Source organism: Salvia splendens, chromosome 14, assembly GCF_004379255.2.
Source record: "Salvia splendens isolate huo1 chromosome 14, SspV2, whole genome shotgun sequence".
NCBI lineage: Eukaryota > Viridiplantae > Streptophyta > Magnoliopsida > Lamiales > Lamiaceae > Salvia > Salvia splendens.
This window is the reverse complement of record NC_056045.1, coordinates 16,928,858-16,945,740: the sequence shown is the minus strand read 5'-3', so window position 1 is coordinate 16,945,740 and position 16,883 is coordinate 16,928,858. Positions and strand designations below refer to the sequence as shown.

Genomic DNA, 16,883 nt, shown 5'->3' with positions numbered 1-16,883 from the left:
ATGTAGTAGTTAATTTAATCTTTGCCTGTTAGTTAATTTTAAGTAAACCCAAAAATATTTTCGGACCTCAACTGTTAATTTGGAGTATATACTGACCATTAGAATCCCATTTTGGTGAAACTCCTATTTTATTTAAGTGTCCTTTTTACTTTGTTTCTAATCTAGGAAAATATAGGGGGAAATCATTAAAGGGTCAAATTTGAAATGGTACTTTGTTGCAGCTTTTGCAGGGTGACAGTGGATGGCAGGGCGCGTGAGCAGAGAAACGAGAGGCAACATCCAATCAGAGACCAGCATTACCAACCGTCTCTCACTCGAATCGGCGCAACATGAAAACCGCCTACAGCCAGTTACAACCCACAACTGCCTATTCCAACTCCATAACCACACCGTCTCTCCCATTTCATTTCAAAACCCTCACCTGCAATTTCTCTCTGCAAAATTTCTCACCATCTCTCCACAAACACCAAACCCCCACATTACACACAGAAAATCACAGATCTAAGCCATGGGAAAGAAAGCATGGGCAAAGAAAATCAAACACACTTCAACCCGCAGGGAAGAAACTCCAGAATCACCACAGTCGCGGGAAGGACGGCCGCCGAGCCCACAACCCGAACCGCAACTACCGGAGCCGACTCCTCAGGCGCCAACAATGGTCTCCTTGGATGCAATGGCGGAATTCCTTCGACAGCAGGACCCTAATAGAGATTGGGCGGCAGCGCTGGCTGGTTTTAGTCAAATCGGGGGAAAAGGGAGCATGACCGGAGAAACCCCATCTGAACCGATTGTGCAATCCACAGTACAACCACCCAGCTCCATTCCGACTTCCTCCAAAATTCTACCAGGAAGAGAATCTCCCTCAATTATCGCACCACCTGATTCTACGGAACCCTCCCAAACTCCACAACAGAGTGATTCGATGGAGGTTGACCCTATCTCCGGCCATTACGATTCCGACGCAGAAGAACGTGAAGCGAGAAGAAGAGAGGAGGAAAATGGCCAGAAGGGAGGCGATGAACTAGAGAAAACGCCAACAGCGGAATCCATTCCTCAAGAAGCAGCAAGGGAAGAGATAGATTTGAATGAGACGGCCAAGAAACAAGGCTTAATGACTGATGACGAATTTCAGGCAATTTTGGATGGAGTAAATCAGAGGGAAGATGATACTGCCACGATGGTTGAGGATTTGGACCTCACATCTAGGGAAGTAGGAGAGGAAGAGCCAGAGTTAGAAACTCCCCAGACAGAGGTGTGGGAGAGTGATGAGCATATTGAGGAAGAGTCAGTACCAATAGCGGAGGTACCAGAACCAGTAGCACCTCCGGTGACGAAACCAAAAGCAGTCAAGAGGAAGTTGGTGTTGAAGCGCTATCCGAGGGCAGAGAGGCCGAAGCCAGAGAGGGTTTCACAAAGATGTCTCGGAAAGTGGGCATCTAGCAAGGCGAACCCAAATGCAGAGGCAGATCCGGTGGAGATCTTGAGTGATGAGGAAAGGGCTACTCCCACAAAACCTGGGGAGGAGTTTTTACCTACTACTGACTTAGAGGATACTACAAGGGAAAACGAAGCGGTCTCTCCAACACTGAGTGGCCAAGGTGAAGAGGCTGACGGGATGGCTGAGGGTCTGGACCTCGCATCCAGGTCAGTAGGCCACAAGGAGACCGGTCCTAATGCCTAGGATCAATTTTCAACACAAGCTGAGAAGGAACCCGAAGAAGAGAAAGACGAGGATGATGGAGAGAAAGCTAGATATCAGGAAGAAAGGAAGCGAAAAGGGAAAGCTCTTATGAAGAAGAAACCCAGTGTCAAGAGGCAGCGCACAGCAAATACAGGCGTAGTCATAACTGAAGCCGTTCTGAGAACCCTACCAAGCCGCAGGGAACAGAGTGATAGCGAATACGCTATCAGTGAAGAGTAGGACTCAGATAGCGACATATCCTTGGAGAATGAGGAGTGCAGTGAGAAACAACTCCTGCGCGATCATCGGGAGCTAGTGCATCCCCCGGTAGAGACACTGCGGTACCAGCGCTGGTCAGTAGACCTTACTGACGATCTGGTGGAGAAAATGAAGTTATTCGACTCTAAGAAGCTACAAAAGGTCTTCTATGGCAAGGATGAAGGGAGTAAGCAGGTTAAAAGCGGAAAGGTACTTCATATTCCCTCTTTAGATGAATTGGGAGCCCGCGAGCAGTTTATCTCTTATTTGCATGCGTTAGGATTCGAATGGTTGTTGGAGAATGGGAATCCGAACATCAGTGTTAGGTTAGCAAAGGAGTTCTTTACCACATTCCGATTTAGGGTCACAACAGATTTGGATTAGGTTTCTATAAGTTTCCGGTTGTTTGGAGGGGAAATAAGTATGAATCTGATTGAGTGGACAGTAAGGTTGGGGATGTGCAGTCTGGAGGAGGCGATAGGATCGGAGTGGCGGAGTGAAAGGACCTAGGTGCGTAGGTATCGTTCAAGCAAGGATATATCCTACTGATCAGGATAGAGATCCTAACTAACCTAGACCTTGGTTTCAAAGATTCCTCAACCCACTTCTACTGATCAGTATAGTGGTGGTAAGGGTCGAATCCCACAGAGATGGTGCGTTCTTAAACTACCGCGGTGACAATTGGAAGATTTGGTTAGCTACCACGCTTGGGTTGAGTTTCTACCTTGGCTGGAACTTAAAGGAGGTGTTCTACTGGTCAGACGGTAAGGTAAACATTTGGAATGTAACTGTGTACGTGGAATGGGGAGACAATTTTGTAACAGAAAATATTTGGAAGGTACGTGTTTCTATTTTGGGCTAAACAGAATATTCAGAGTGTAGTGGAAGTTTGATGACTAGGCTGACAGGGCTTAACTAAAAGTGAAGGACAAAAGCAAAAGCATCTCGAAAAGTAAGTGGTCCCCTCCAATTGAAATAGACATCATCTTCTTCAACAAACACTTCCAAAATTCAGATAACAATTCCAGATTCAACACGGAAAACTCAGATTAACAACTCACAAACACAGATCCAAAACTAAGAAATCAAATCTGAAATCAAACACAGAAACTGGACTTCTGCATACTGGTCAACATGAAAGAACGATTCAGAAATTAAAACTAAGCTTTGCATGCAACGATCTACTTTCCGATCAAACAGTACTTGTTTATCTATCCTAAAGAAATTTGTTACGTAAACGGAATTGAGAGATTCAGCACTTTAAACACCGAGAAACTTTAGATCTAAGCTAACTAGGCAAGAGAATAAAGAAACACCACAATAAACGAAACGGAAATCAACTTCATAGCATAAACACGTTCGGATCTTCAACAAAGTACTTCAAAAGCAGAAAATATCCAAAGGCAAACAAGATCCAACGTAAGGAAAGCGAGAAATTTAAAACTACGAAAGCAATGTAAAAGTGGTTTGCCACTCCGGGCGATGAGACTCTAAACTACGATCTTGCTGGCTGGAATGGACGATGACTGGAATTCTGGGAACATCTGAACGTCAAGTGATCATGGCTACGGCGAGGCAAGAAGCGGGACACGGCTGAAAGACTGAAACTACCGAGAAAACTTTCTACCTAAAGATGGTGGTGAATGAGTGAATGTGTCTCTCTCTCTCTAATTTGGCTTCCTTTTATAGGGAGGCTACCCTTGATTTTAGGGTAAATCCTCGTTGCAATTTGACTTCTTTGCCCTTAATTGTGGGTAATCCGTCCCAGCTATCCGTCTTCTCCATCTCAAGCCGTTTTAGCACGAATACTGATCAGTATGAGATCATGCTGGCGCCTACTTCACCTGAACATTCCGAAACTTCCCTACTGGCTAGAATGCTTAACCTGCACACTTTAAACAACTGTTTTGCAAATATAATCAATTAAGCACATCATACTGACCCGTAACCAAGGCCTAGAATACGACTTATCACGGAGCAGGGAGTGGGAAATTCCCCGTAGGCTTGTCCTCAAGCGTGAAGAACAAACAAAGAAAAGAATAAGTCGAATTCTAGCCTGGTTACTCCCCTGACCGACTCTACCTAACTTAGACTCTAAACTATGACGCAAAGAAAAACACAAACAAACACAGAGAAACATAAACACATAAAAGACTGAAAACACATAGATCGGGCTATATTTTCAACCATCCCTCCCCTCTGGATCAGGTGCAATCCGGCCTTAGACAGCCTTGAACTTCTGCCACCCCCCTTTTCTCTTCCAGTCAGTATATCTGTTTGTCAAGATCGCCCACACTCTCGGCCCAACACTAGGTTCGCTCAGTCATTCATACCTCACCAGGAATGTTAGGACTGCATTCTCTCATTATGCTCACCACAATTGCTTCGGACTTAGATTCCACGAGCGGCTACTGAAGGACTTATAGGCTTGTAACGGGGTTGTTGGCTTGTAATGTTTTCGGTGGATGTTCCTAAGGCTCTAAGGTTCAAAATTTCTATTTTTATTTATGCGGGGGGGACTGTGTATATTAGGCTTCTGATCAGTTGCTTTCTTTAGTTGGCGCTTCTGGCTTTGGTCTCCACTGGTCAGTAGCATCTTGTGGCTTCGCCACCCTTATTCCTTCATTCATCTCTTTTTTTGTGGTCAAATCTTTCTGACCATTTTCTTCATTTTCTCGGTTCCCTCTTTTTTTTTTTTTTCGTTCCTTCGTGGCTTCGCCACCCTTATTCCTTCTTCTCTTTTTTGGACTGGGAATGACTCCCTGGTCGATTTTCTTCTAACTTTTTCGCTCAGCTGGTTTCTGCTTTTCCGCACTTCTTCCTGGCCAGTAAGCTCCATTTGTTTCATGCCTTACACAGTCCCAGTCGGCCGGGGTGTTTATCTGGGTATATAAAAGGTTAAGAAGAAAGGGTTCTAAAGGCGGTTTTTTTTTTTTTGTTTTTTTTTTAAAACTGGGGGGTTCCTACTGCCTTCAGTATTTGCTACCCGTGATCACTTCACCCTAGGCGAATTGTGGCAGCCTCTCTTTTCTTTCCAATATATGTGGAAAGTGGTTCCACTTTAAGGCTTATAACTCACATTTTTAGAGGGCTTTCGTGTTTGGCTCTAAGTATGGGCTTTTCTCTCATACTCACCTCATCTATCCTGACTAGGAGGTACTAACGGGGATGGTTTAGGTTTTCCAGCATGTCCTATCTCCCTCAATTCCCCTCACCTTCAGCTCAAGACGGTTGAGTTTTAAGCCCAATCACACACAACATAAAACTAGACCTAACAAAACAAAACAAAAGCACAAACACAAAGACTACACATATATACATACATCCTACTGGCCATTGCGTCCCCCCTCTCACTTCACAAGTGTCTGCCCTCAGATAAGGCTGTGAAGTGGAAAAGGTAATGGCCAGTACGATGGCACACAGACAACAAACAGCAAAACTAAAACAAAAACTTCTCACACTTAGACTATGGAATAGGCTAAGTGAGAGAGGTTTTATCACCTATACAGAGATCAACAAAACATAACCACAAACACATATATACAAACTCCTCATACTTAGACCATGCAATGGGCTAAGTGTGAGCTAACATGCATGCGACATAGAAAACAAAGAAAACATGCTCCAAAGAAACAAACCCTTAACTTCTCACACTTAGACTATGGAATAGGCTAAGTGTTATGAAGTGGGGTTTGCGCACAAACACAAATTATACTACCTAAATAAAAACCAACTCATAACAACAATACGAAAAGTTAAAAGAAAAACTGAAACTTAAAAAGAAAAACTAACTTGGTCAGTAGGGGGGGGTCTATCGGAGTCTCCTGCTCCTTCGTGGGGCAGGTGGTGCAGGTCGTTCTATCGGTTGGTCCTCCGGTTGGTCTGTCTCCATTCCAGCTTGGTTCTCATCATCCTTTGCCGGCTCCTCGGCAGTTGCCGGCACCTCGGCTTTCTCTTCCTCTTGCTCCTTCACTACGGTCTCTGGGACTTGTGGTTCAACATCCTGGCCAGCATGGCCGCTTGGTCCGGTATCCTGGGCTACACTGCCCCTTACTCTCATAGCTTCAGCCGCCCTCTGATGGCTCACCTCCTCTAGGATATTGTCGATCATGGACAACATCCTATTCATCTCCGTCTGTATCTTGTGGTTCTCCTCTCCTAAATTAGTCACGATCACTTCCATAGACGCTTGCCTCTGGGTCAGTATCCTCTGCTCCGCAGATTCCTTCAACACCCGTTCCACTACTGATGCCAATCGGATCATTTCTGCCCTCATCTGGCTGTTCTCCTCCGCCAATTCAGTAACCGTCCTTTCCAATAACGCGACTCTTCCTCCTGCCGTGGCTTCCTCACCCATTGCATAAAATTGCGGTCGTCCCACCCTCATGTAGACCGCATTTGTCCTAACGAAGTAAGGTATGTCGAATAATCCCGGTGGCCGCACCATGGGCAGCGGAGACAAGTCTTCAGCCTCAGTGATAATGAGGTTGTTGCCTACGAAAGCTCCCAAAATGTGGCAAAGAGTGAGGTTTCTGGCAGGGTGCGTAGCGATCAAGTGGCACTGATATGCCGTCCAAAATCCAAGATGCAGCTTGCGTCCCTGTCTTGCGCACCAAAGGAGATACACCTCCGTCATTGAAGTGCGGACGGCTGAGTTAGATTGGCCCAGCAGGTTGGCATCAAGGTGGAGCTGTATTAGTCGCAGAACTGGATCATTGAAATAGATGGAACGGGAAACAGTGGACGCGAATTCTCCAGCGCCGGGGTGAGTAAGTTCAGCCCAGGCCTCCTGTTGATCAAAATCCACGTGCCTACGAGGGATACCCCTCTCCCTGTCTCTCCACTCAGAACTGATCGCTTCTTCCAATGTACACATGCCCATCCGACATGTCCACTCTATCAAGTTCATACTAAACTCTGCCGCAAACAATCTAAAACTAATGGACACTTCATCCAGGTCCGTTGTCACCTTAAACCGAAAGGTAGTGAAGAACTCCTTCGCTAATCTCACACTGATACGTGGATCCCCATTTTGCTGTAGCCACTCAAAACCCAAAGCATTTATATAAGCAAGGAATTGGTCACGAACACCTAGTTCATCCAGAGAAGGGTAGTGTATTACCTTGCCGCACTTAATTTCCTTGCTGCCATCGTCCAGACTCTCGAAGGTATCCTTCAGTTTCTGCTTCTCGAAGAGTTTCATCTCCTCGGCGATCTCATTTGTGAAATCCATGGTCCATCTTCTATATCGGAGCCTCTCCACTGGTGGGTGGACAAGCTCTCGGTGATCACCTGGGAGCGACTGTTCCCCATATTCCTCCTCTTCCACGGACTCATCACTATCCGATGCAGACTCCTCACTAATCTCATACTCACTATCACTCTGCTCTTGCCGGCTCGATGGGATCCTCTGAGAAGCTTCGGTAATCACAATTCCTGTGTTTGCTGCCCTGGACCTCTTTGTTACTGCTTTCTTCTGGATTGGAGCCTTCCCTTTCCTCTTTCTGGCTCGCTGATATTGTGCTTCTTCCTCCTGAGCAGTAGGCTGTGCAGGTTCACCCCCTGCCTTCGTTGGAGTGGCTTGTTCTTCCTCGCTCTCGATCTCTACTGGGTTCTCAGCCGTGCTTGTCTTGGCCTTGCTGGCTGCTCTTTTACCCAGGCATCGCTGAGATACCCGCACCTTCAGAACCAATTGCCGCTTCACTGGGTGGGGTTTTAAGACGGGAGGCGCCACAGCTTCCGGTACTTTAGTGTCTACGGTTGGTCTCTCCTCATCTACTTGTATTCGATCATCCCCTGCTTCCACTTGGGTATCAACTGGCTCTGGCCCTTTCTCTTCACTCTGTTCTTCCCTCTCCTCTTCCCCTACTGACTGGGATGCCTTATCCTTCGGTATGGGTTCTGTAAAAGCTTGTTCATCCTCTCCTACTGCCCTCGATGCGAGGTCTAGACCCTCAGCCATTAGAGCAGTATCTTCCCTGCGATTCACCTCTTCCACTATTGATTCAAACTCCGTTTCCGTCATGAGGCCGCGCTTTTGGGCCGACTTATTCAGGTCGATCTCCTCCCTAATTACTTCTTGGCGAACCGCTTCCACTTCTGGCGTCTCCTCAATTCCTTCTCCCCCTTCCTGGTCTTGTTGCTCCCTTCTCAGCCTTTCCGCTCTTTCTTCTTCATCAGAGGCATAATAAGCCGCAATGGCCTCGAGATCCTCAAGTTCGGCTTCCTGGGTCGTCGGAAAAATTCCTTCCGTCTCTATCATTTCGGCTTCAGTTGGGGGGTTGCTTTCTTGGGGAATCATCGACGGAATCGGCAATGTAGATGAAATAGGGGTCAAGGGTTGCGTAGTGGTTACTGGCATAGTTGCCGCATGAGTTGCTCCGGCTCCGCTCCCTTGCCCTCTACCTTGGTTAAAATACTCTAACTCCGCTGCCCAATTCCTATTCGGATCCTGCAATCGGAGAAACTCCGCCATTGCATCCAGAGAGACCATCGGCGGGGCTTGTTGTGTTGGCGCGGGACGTTGTGGGTTTAGTGGTGGTGGTATTTCAAGGTTTCCTTCCTCACTGGTGTTCTTTGAGGGCGGTTTGATTTTGGTAGCAAATGCTTTCTTCCCCATGGCTGAAAATTAGGGCTTGTAAAGAGTGGAATTTGGTCTTGATATCTGGGAGAAAATGGAAGAAAATGAGGGTTTGTGATTTACGCTTTCTTGAGAGAGTATGGGATAATATCTCTTGAAAAAAAAGGAATTTGAAAATGAGGGTTTGTGAGGGATAAAGTTTGGGACGGTCGTTTAATTTAGGCGAGAGATAGCAGTTGCAGGTGGTTACAACCGGCTATAGGGAGTTGCCGGTCGCGACGCTTGGACGGAAGGCGGTTAGGAATGCTGGCCCCTGATTGGCTATCGCGTCTACTCTCTCTGCTCCACGCCACTCCTGCCGCTGCCACCCTGCAAAAGCTGCATAAGTCTTAATTCAAAATTTCGTCTTTTCTCGAAACCTACCATTACTTGCCTAATAAGGGAAATAATTCAAATGGGCTCTTAAATTAGAATTGAAATAGCACCAAATAGGTAGTCTCTTGGTCAATGTGTACTCCAAATTAAATTTAAGGCCCGAAAATATTTTTGGATTTTCTTAGAAATTATCTGACATACAAAGACTAATTACGTATTTACAATATTTACACCTTTCTTGGGTAATTTGGAATCCTACTTGGCCAGTATACGCAGAAAATTATCAAAATGGAACTAGCCATGTGAAATTCCAAATTCCTATCTTACTGATCAGTATGAGACCGATGTAAGTGTTTGCAGTGGAATTTCATCCACTACACCCACTTCGCTATTCTCCCTGAATATTTTCAACCTATGTCCATTTACTATGAAAGGTTCCGAGTTAGGAAAACTCCCTGAAATTTCTACTGCTCCATTGGATCTGAGTGCAGTTATGATGTAAGGTCCTGTCCATTTGGACTTGAGTTTCCCTGGCATAAGCTTCAATCTTGACTGGAAGAGTAGTACTTTCTGGCCAACGTGGAGCTCCTTAGTTCTCAGATTTCGATCATGCCACAGTTTGGTTCGCTCCTTGTACCACATGGCTGAGTCGAATGACTCCAATCTAAGTTCCTCAAGCTCCTGCAGCTCCAGCTTCCTTTCCTCTTCGCAGGCTGTAGCATCCATATTCACTTTCTGTACTGCCCAGTATGCTCGATGCTCGATCCCAACCGGTAAATGGCACATCTTCCCAAAAACGATCCGGTAAGGGGACATGCCTATGGGGGTTTTGTAGGCTGTTCGATACGCCCAGAGAACATCCGCTAACCTCACACTCCAGTCTTTCCTCGAAGTGTTCACAGTCTTCTCCAAAATCTTCTTTATCTCACGGTTAGAGATCTCCGCTTGACCATTGGCTTGCGGATGGTACGGGCTGGAAAGTCTATGGTGCACACCGTATTTCTTCATTAAGGCTTCAATTGTGCGATTACAGAAGTGTGTACCTTGATCTGATATGATCGCCCTTGGAACTCCGAACCGGCTGAAGATATGACTCTTTAAGAACTTGGCCACCTCCTTTGCTTCACACGTACTTGTGGCCTTGGCTTCTACCCATTTGGAGACGTAATCTACCGCGACTAGGATATACAGATTGCCATAGGACGAAGGAAAAGGCCCCATGAAATCCATTCCCCATATGTCGAATAGCTCGCAAACTATTATGGGTACCTGCGGCATTTCGTCCCGGGCAGATATTCTACCGGTCAGTTGGCAACGCTCGCAACTTCTGCAGAACTCGTACGCATCTTTGTTGAGTGTTGGCCAATAAAAGCCGCTATCCATAATCTTCCTTGCCGTCTTCTTGGATCCGAAATGTCCTCCGCATGCTAACGAATGGCAGTGGGTTAGAACATCCCGCTGCTCCCAGTCAGGAATGCACCTTCTTATCACTTGATCGGATCCTACCCTCCATAGGTAGGGGTCGTCCCAAAAGTAGTATTTTGCTTCACTCTTGATCTTCATTCTTTGTGCCTTGGTAACACTTGGTGCTTCTGGAAGTTCTCCAGTTACTAGGTAGTTGGCCAGGTCCGCATACCATGGCTCCTGCCCTACCTTCTCCTTTCCTTTTGCTGTATCATTCTGACCAGTAAGTTTGTACACTTCTTCCCAATCAATTTTCCTGGGCGCAAAAATCACCTCACATAAATGTTCCTCTGGAAACTTATCATGCACTTCGTCACTGTTTCCATCTTGCATTATTCTGCTCAAATGGTCTGCCACCTTGTTCTCGACTCCTCTCTTATCTTCCACCTCCCAATCAAATTCTTGTAACAAGAGTACCCATCGGATCAAGCGTGGTTTGGATTCCTTCTTGGCAATCAGATACTTAATGGCTGCATGGTCAGTATATACTATGACCTTGGATCCCAACAAATATGGCCGGAACTTCTCGAAAGAATACACCACAGCCAGCATCTCCTTTTCAGTGGTATCGTAATTCCGTTGGGCTTGATTCAAAGTCTTGGACGCATAAAAAATTACGTACCTCTTCCCATCGATCTTCTGACCCAGCACGGCCCCTACCGCAAAGTCACTGACGTCGCATATTACTTCGAAAGGATGGTTCCAGTCAGGAGCCCTTATGATAGGTGCGGATATCAGCTTTTCCTTGAGAAGATTGAAAGCAGCCTTGCATTGCTCATCAAAAACGAACTCCACGTCATTTTGAAGTAGCCTGGTAAGGGGTTGGGCGATTTTGGAGAAATCCTTAATAAATCGTCGGTAAAATCCGGCATGCCCCAGAAAACCCCTAATCCCCTTCTGATCAGTAGGGAACAGTAATTTAGATATAACGTCCACCTTTGCTCGATCCACCTGGATTCCCCTTTCCGAGACCACGTGTCCCAGAACAATCCCTTCGGTGACCATAAAATGGCACTTCTCAAAGTTCAAAACCAAACTCTTCGCTTGACATCTCTCAAGAACTATATCCAAATGATGAAGGCAAGAATCGAACGAGTCTCCGTAGACCGTAAAGTCATCCATGAATATCTCTATGCAATCCTCAATCAAATCAGAAAATATGCTCATCATGCAACGTTGAAACGTACCTGGAGCGTTGCATAGGCCGAAAGGCATGCGCCGGTATGCATAAGTTCCGAATGGGCAAGTGAAGGTGGTCTTATCCTGGTCTTCAGGATCCACGTAGATTTGGAAATATCCGCTGTACCCATCCAAGAAGCAAAAGTACTTCTTCCCAGCGAGTCGCTCCAACATCTGGTCGATAAAAGGCAGAGGGAAGTGATCCTTCCTTGTTGCATTGCTCAGCTTGCGGTAATCGATGCACATTCACCAACCCGTGACTAGCCTCGTTGGGATCAGCTCATTCCTCTCATTTTGGACGACTTGGATTTCCGACTTCTTTGGAACCATGTGGATCGGGCTGACCCACTCACTGTCTGGCACTGAATAGATAATCCCTAGCGACAACAACTTCAAGATTTCCTTCAATATTTCCTCTCGCATGTTAGGGTTTACTTTCCTTTGGGCATCTCGATGTGCCTTTGCTCCCTCTTCCAGCCTAATATGGTGCATGCAGACGTCGGGGCTAATTCCAACTAAATCTGTAAGACTCCATCCAATCGCCTTCTTGTTCTTGCTCAGCATGGTCAGTAGCCTAGCTTCTTGTTCCTTCGTAAGGCTGCTGCTGATGATCACTGGATAGGAGTTCTCACCTCCGAGGAAGGCATACTTCAAATTCGAGGGTAACTTCTTCAGCTCAACTTGGGGTGGAAGTGTGTCTTCGGTTAGGGGGTTTTTCTCGGACTCTCCCCCTTTTTCTAAATCTCCTTCTGATGGTTCTTCTATACTGACTGGTAGCTGAGCCCCTGCGGCTCCTATGAACTCCGACTTTTGACAAAAATCCTTGATTGCTCCTTCAATTTCTTCATCGGTCAACCCCTGGCTACTGATCAGATCACACCATGCAGCAGCTTCTACGTCAGCCTGTTCATAAACATCTAAAGCCTGGAGTCTCTCCTGCAATAGTTCGGTCTCAGAAAATCTTGGACTAAAGGGTCAATCACATCAACATAGCATAGATTTTCAGAATCAATAGGTTTCTTCATGGCATCATTTATATCAAAGGTAAACTTCTCCCCATGAAAATCAATGCAAATAGTCCCCTCAGCCATATCCACGATCGTCTTGGCCGTTCTCAAAATGGTCTTCCTAACAAGACTCCCACTAGACTCCCCTCGCTTCATGCTCACTCATTTGATCACATAAAAATCAGCAGGGTATGTAAAATCATGCACTCTAACTAATACATCCTCTAAAACTCCCTCCGGACTTATGCATGACCTATCAGCCAGTTGGATCAATACTCTAGTACTTGACAGCCTCACTCCCTTCAACCGGTTATAGATAGACAATGGCATGACATTATAGACGCCCCCAAATCACACATTGCATGTTCGACCTTCACATCTCCAACAGTTATTGGTAAGGTAAACATACCTGGGTCGGCTCTCTGGGTGGTAACGTCTCTGCACTATTGCTGACGCATCCCTTCCACCATAATCTTGCCATCTTTCTGGGCCTCTCCCGGCTATGAAGTCCCTTTATGAATTTCCCAAGAGGGGGTAGTTTCACGGCTTGGAGAAATGGTATGGTGACATCCAACTTCCCAAAAATCGACAATAGTCAACCGGGTTCTCTTCTTCCTCTTGTAACAAATCGGAATGGAAATGGTTTCTCCCCTTTTTTCTCATTACTTGTCCCTTAGCAACCTTCTTGGAGTCTTTCGGGGTAGTTTCCTGAGTCTGGGCTTCCATTCTGGGCTCTTCCTCTCGATGAGGTTCCTTCCTGGTCAGTAGGGTTTCGGGTTCATCTCCTACAAATTGGTGTAGCATCCAAGAAGAATGGATCCTGCATCTGAGGCATAGGCCTCCCTAGTTCTTCCGCTGAAACGGTATCGCCTCCTATCTTCGTTCCGTTAGATCCTCCACTAGGTCGTTTGGTTGAGGCGTCATAAGTAGTTCCGGTCCGCAACGTAACCTTACTCACCATTTGCCTGTCGGGCATTTGGGACTGTAAGATGGGAGTTTACCTGCATTTCCCTTCAAATCCCCCACCGAACTGGCCAGTTGGGCTAACTGCTATTCATCATATCCATGTTCGCCTTATGTTCTTTCTGGGCATTTTGCATCCCCTGCACGACCTCGTTATGGGATTGCAAGTCTCCTTTGATGCTCTGTTGTGACGCTAGCATTTCACCCATCATGTCCTCAACGGACCTCCTTGGCCTGTTCGGATTTTGGAAATGATTCGGCCCTTGGTGTTGATAGTTCTGGAAGTTTTGCTGGCCTTGATTAGGCGGGTATTGGTTATACTGGGCAGGAGGGACGTACTGATCTTGAGGATATTGATTCTGGTGCTGGGCTTGAAACTGATTTTGGTTCTGATGGTGTTGGGGTGCATGATTTGGCTGATTTTGGAAACTGTGGAAGTTTCTCTGGTGGGGTGGTACATAAACAGGATTCGGGTTTTGGCTTTGTGGGCTTTGATTTGGGTTTGTTGGTTTCTTCCTGACCAGTTGGGCTGGTAGTCTGGGTTTGCTAGTCCACGGTTAGGGTTTTGGTTTGGATTGGGGTTTATACTGGTTCTGTCCTTGGTTCTGATTTTGGCCCCCGTCTCCCCATCGAAAGTTTGGATGATCCCTCCATGGTGCATCCCGTTGTCTACCCTGAATCCAATGCCCACTGGAATTGAAGTACCCCGCAGCATTGACCTGTTCCATATTCACGTAGTCACTAGGCTGTTCATAGTTCGGTCGGTCCTTGATTTCCCTGTTCTGCACCTTTGTAATTCCCAGCTGGGGGAGGTGGTGGGGTGCTTTTCTCGATCGCACTCAGAAGTGACTTCTTCAGCTCATCCATCTTCAAGTCCATTTTCTGCTCCAGTTTATTTTCCTGATCAGTAGACGAGACAACAGCAGCCCGCTCTCGGTTGTATCCTTCCCTTGAATGGTCATACTCTTTCTTTGCATTCAGTAGCTTCCTTAGGACTCTCTTCGCTTCGCTGACCCGTAATTGTGTGAAGCTTCCTCCTGACGATGAATTTGCTAGATCCTTGGTTACCGCGTTCATACCTTCGTAGAAAGTATGATGCACTTCAATGTCCGCCATGCGATGGTTGGGACATGATTCCAAAGACCCATGTATCTTGCCCAATAATCGCTCAAGGGTTCATCATACCCTTGCTTCACATTAGTTATTTCCCTTTTCACGCGCGCTTGTCTTTGATGACGGGAAAAACTCGCCTAGGAATGCTGACTTGAAATCGGCCCAAGTCTCAATGGAGTTGGGGGGCAGGCGCATGAACCAGGTGTTGGCTTCCCCTTGAGCACAAATGGCAAGGCCTTCAACCTATAATCATCCTCATTCGCTCCTGCTGGTCTCCTCTGCGCCCTACAAATTTTACAAAACTCATGCAGAAACTCATACGGCCCTTCATAGCTCTTCCCACAGTATGTAGGCAGAATCACGATCACATGAGGCTTCACATCGCAGGCGGTTTGCCCTGGAGTGACGACTATGGCTTGCGATGGTTCTCCCTCGGTATGCGCGTTAAGGGTACCGATCTCTGGATCCTCATCTCCGTTGGCGGCCATCTGAACTGGAATGCCTTCCAACAGTGGTATCTCCTCTGGTATTGGTCCTTCTATGTTGTACTGCTCTTCATCGCTACTCGAACCTAAGTCAGATAAAGCCGTCGACAACCCGGATCGAGTGGTTACGAGTATCGATCCTCGCTGAAGTATCTTCGGCCTCCACTGGTCAGGAGCCGAACTGCTTCTCATAAACTGAAAAGAAAAGAAAAAAAAAGGTTATGCACAATATATACACCGAAGTATAACTCACAGTAATTGCAAATAACGCTATCCATCCCCGGCAACGGCGCCATTTGAAAGGACCTGGGTGCGTAGGTGTCGTTCAAGCAAGGATATATCCTACTGATCAGGATAGAGATCCTAACTAACCTAGACCTTGGTTTCAAAAATTCCTCAACCCACTTCTACTGATCAGTATAGTGGTGGTAAGGGTCGAATCCCACAGAGATGGTGCGTTCTTAAACTACCGCGGTGACAATTGGAAGATTTGGTTAGCTACCACGCTTGGGTTGAGTTTCTACCTAGGCTGGAACTTAAGGAGGTGTTCTACTAGTCAGACGGTAAGGAAAACATTTGGAATGTAACTGTGTACGTGGAATGGGGAGACAATTTTGTAACAGAAAATATTTGGAAGGTACTGGTTTCTATTTTGGGCTAAACAGAATATTCAGAGTGTAGTGGAAGTTTGATGACTAGGCTGACAGGGCTTAACTAAAAGTGAAGGACAAAAGCAAAAGCATCTCGAAAAGTAAGTGGTCCCCTCCAATTGAAATAGACATCATCTTCTTCAACAAACACTTCCAAATTCAGATAACAATTCCAGATTCAACACGGAAAACTCAGATTAACAACTCACAAACACAGATCCAAAACTAAGAAATCAAATCTGAAATCAAACACTGAAACTGGACTTCTGCATACTGGTCAACATGAAAGAACGATTCAGAAATTAAAACTAAGCTTTGCATGCAACGATCTACTTTCCGATCAAACAGTACTTGTTTATCTATCCTAAAGAAATTTGTTACGTAAACGGAATTGAGAGATTCAGCACTTTAAACACCGAGAAACTTTAGATCTAAGCTAACTAGGCAAGGGAATAAAGAACACCACAATAAACGAAACGGAAACATTCAACTTCATAGCATAAACACGTTCGGATCTTCACAAAGTACTTCAAAAGCAGAAAATATCCAAAGGCAAACAAGATCCAACGTAAGGAAAGCGAGAAATTTAAAACTACTAAAGCAATGTAAAAGTGTTTTGCCACTCCGGGCGATGAGACTCTAAACTACGATCTTGCTGGCTGGAATGGACGATGACTGGAATTCTGGGAACATCTGAACGTCAAGTGATCATGGCTACGGCGAGGCAAGAAGCGGGACACGGCTGAAAGACTGAAACTACCGAGAAAACTCTCTACCTAAAGATGGTGGTGAATGAGTGAATGTGTCTCTCTCCTCTCTCTAATTTGGCTTCCTTTTATAGGGAGGCTACCCTTGTTTTAGGGTAAATCCTCGTTGCAATTTGACTTCTTTGCCCTTAATTGTGGGTAATCCGTCCCAGCTATCCGTCTTCTCCATCTCAAGCCGTTTTAGCACGAATACTGATCAGTATGAGATCATGCTGGCGCCTCCTTCACCTGAACATTCCGAAACTTCCCTACTGGCTAGAATGCTTAACCTGCACACTTTAAACAACTGTTTTGCAAATATAATCAATTAAGCACATCATACTGACCCGTAACCAAGGCCTAGAATACGACTTATCACTGA

General features: G+C 46.0%; 1 protein-coding gene across 1 annotated transcript; it reads left to right on the top strand.

Annotated features, from left to right (window-relative positions):
* Positions 1-655: 655 nt before the first annotated feature.
* LOC121764265 (fibrous sheath CABYR-binding protein-like) lies at positions 656-1,921 on the top strand. Its single transcript, XM_042160315.1, has 2 exons — positions 656-1,573; positions 1,709-1,921. Exons 1-2 carry the CDS (start codon positions 656-658, stop codon positions 1,919-1,921), a joined length of 1,131 nt encoding a protein of 376 aa, XP_042016249.1.
* Positions 1,922-16,883: the final 14,962 nt, after the last annotated feature.

Excerpts from the sequence above, each read along its gene's own strand:
- LOC121764265 (XM_042160315.1), top strand. The coding sequence starts at position 656 with ATGGTCTCCTTGGATGCAATGGCGGAATTCCTTCGACAGCAGGACCCT. Across the intron at positions 1,574-1,708 it reads CTACAAGGGAAAACGAAGCG|GAACCCGAAGAAGAGAAAGA; the intron begins GTCTCTCCAACA and ends CAAGCTGAGAAG.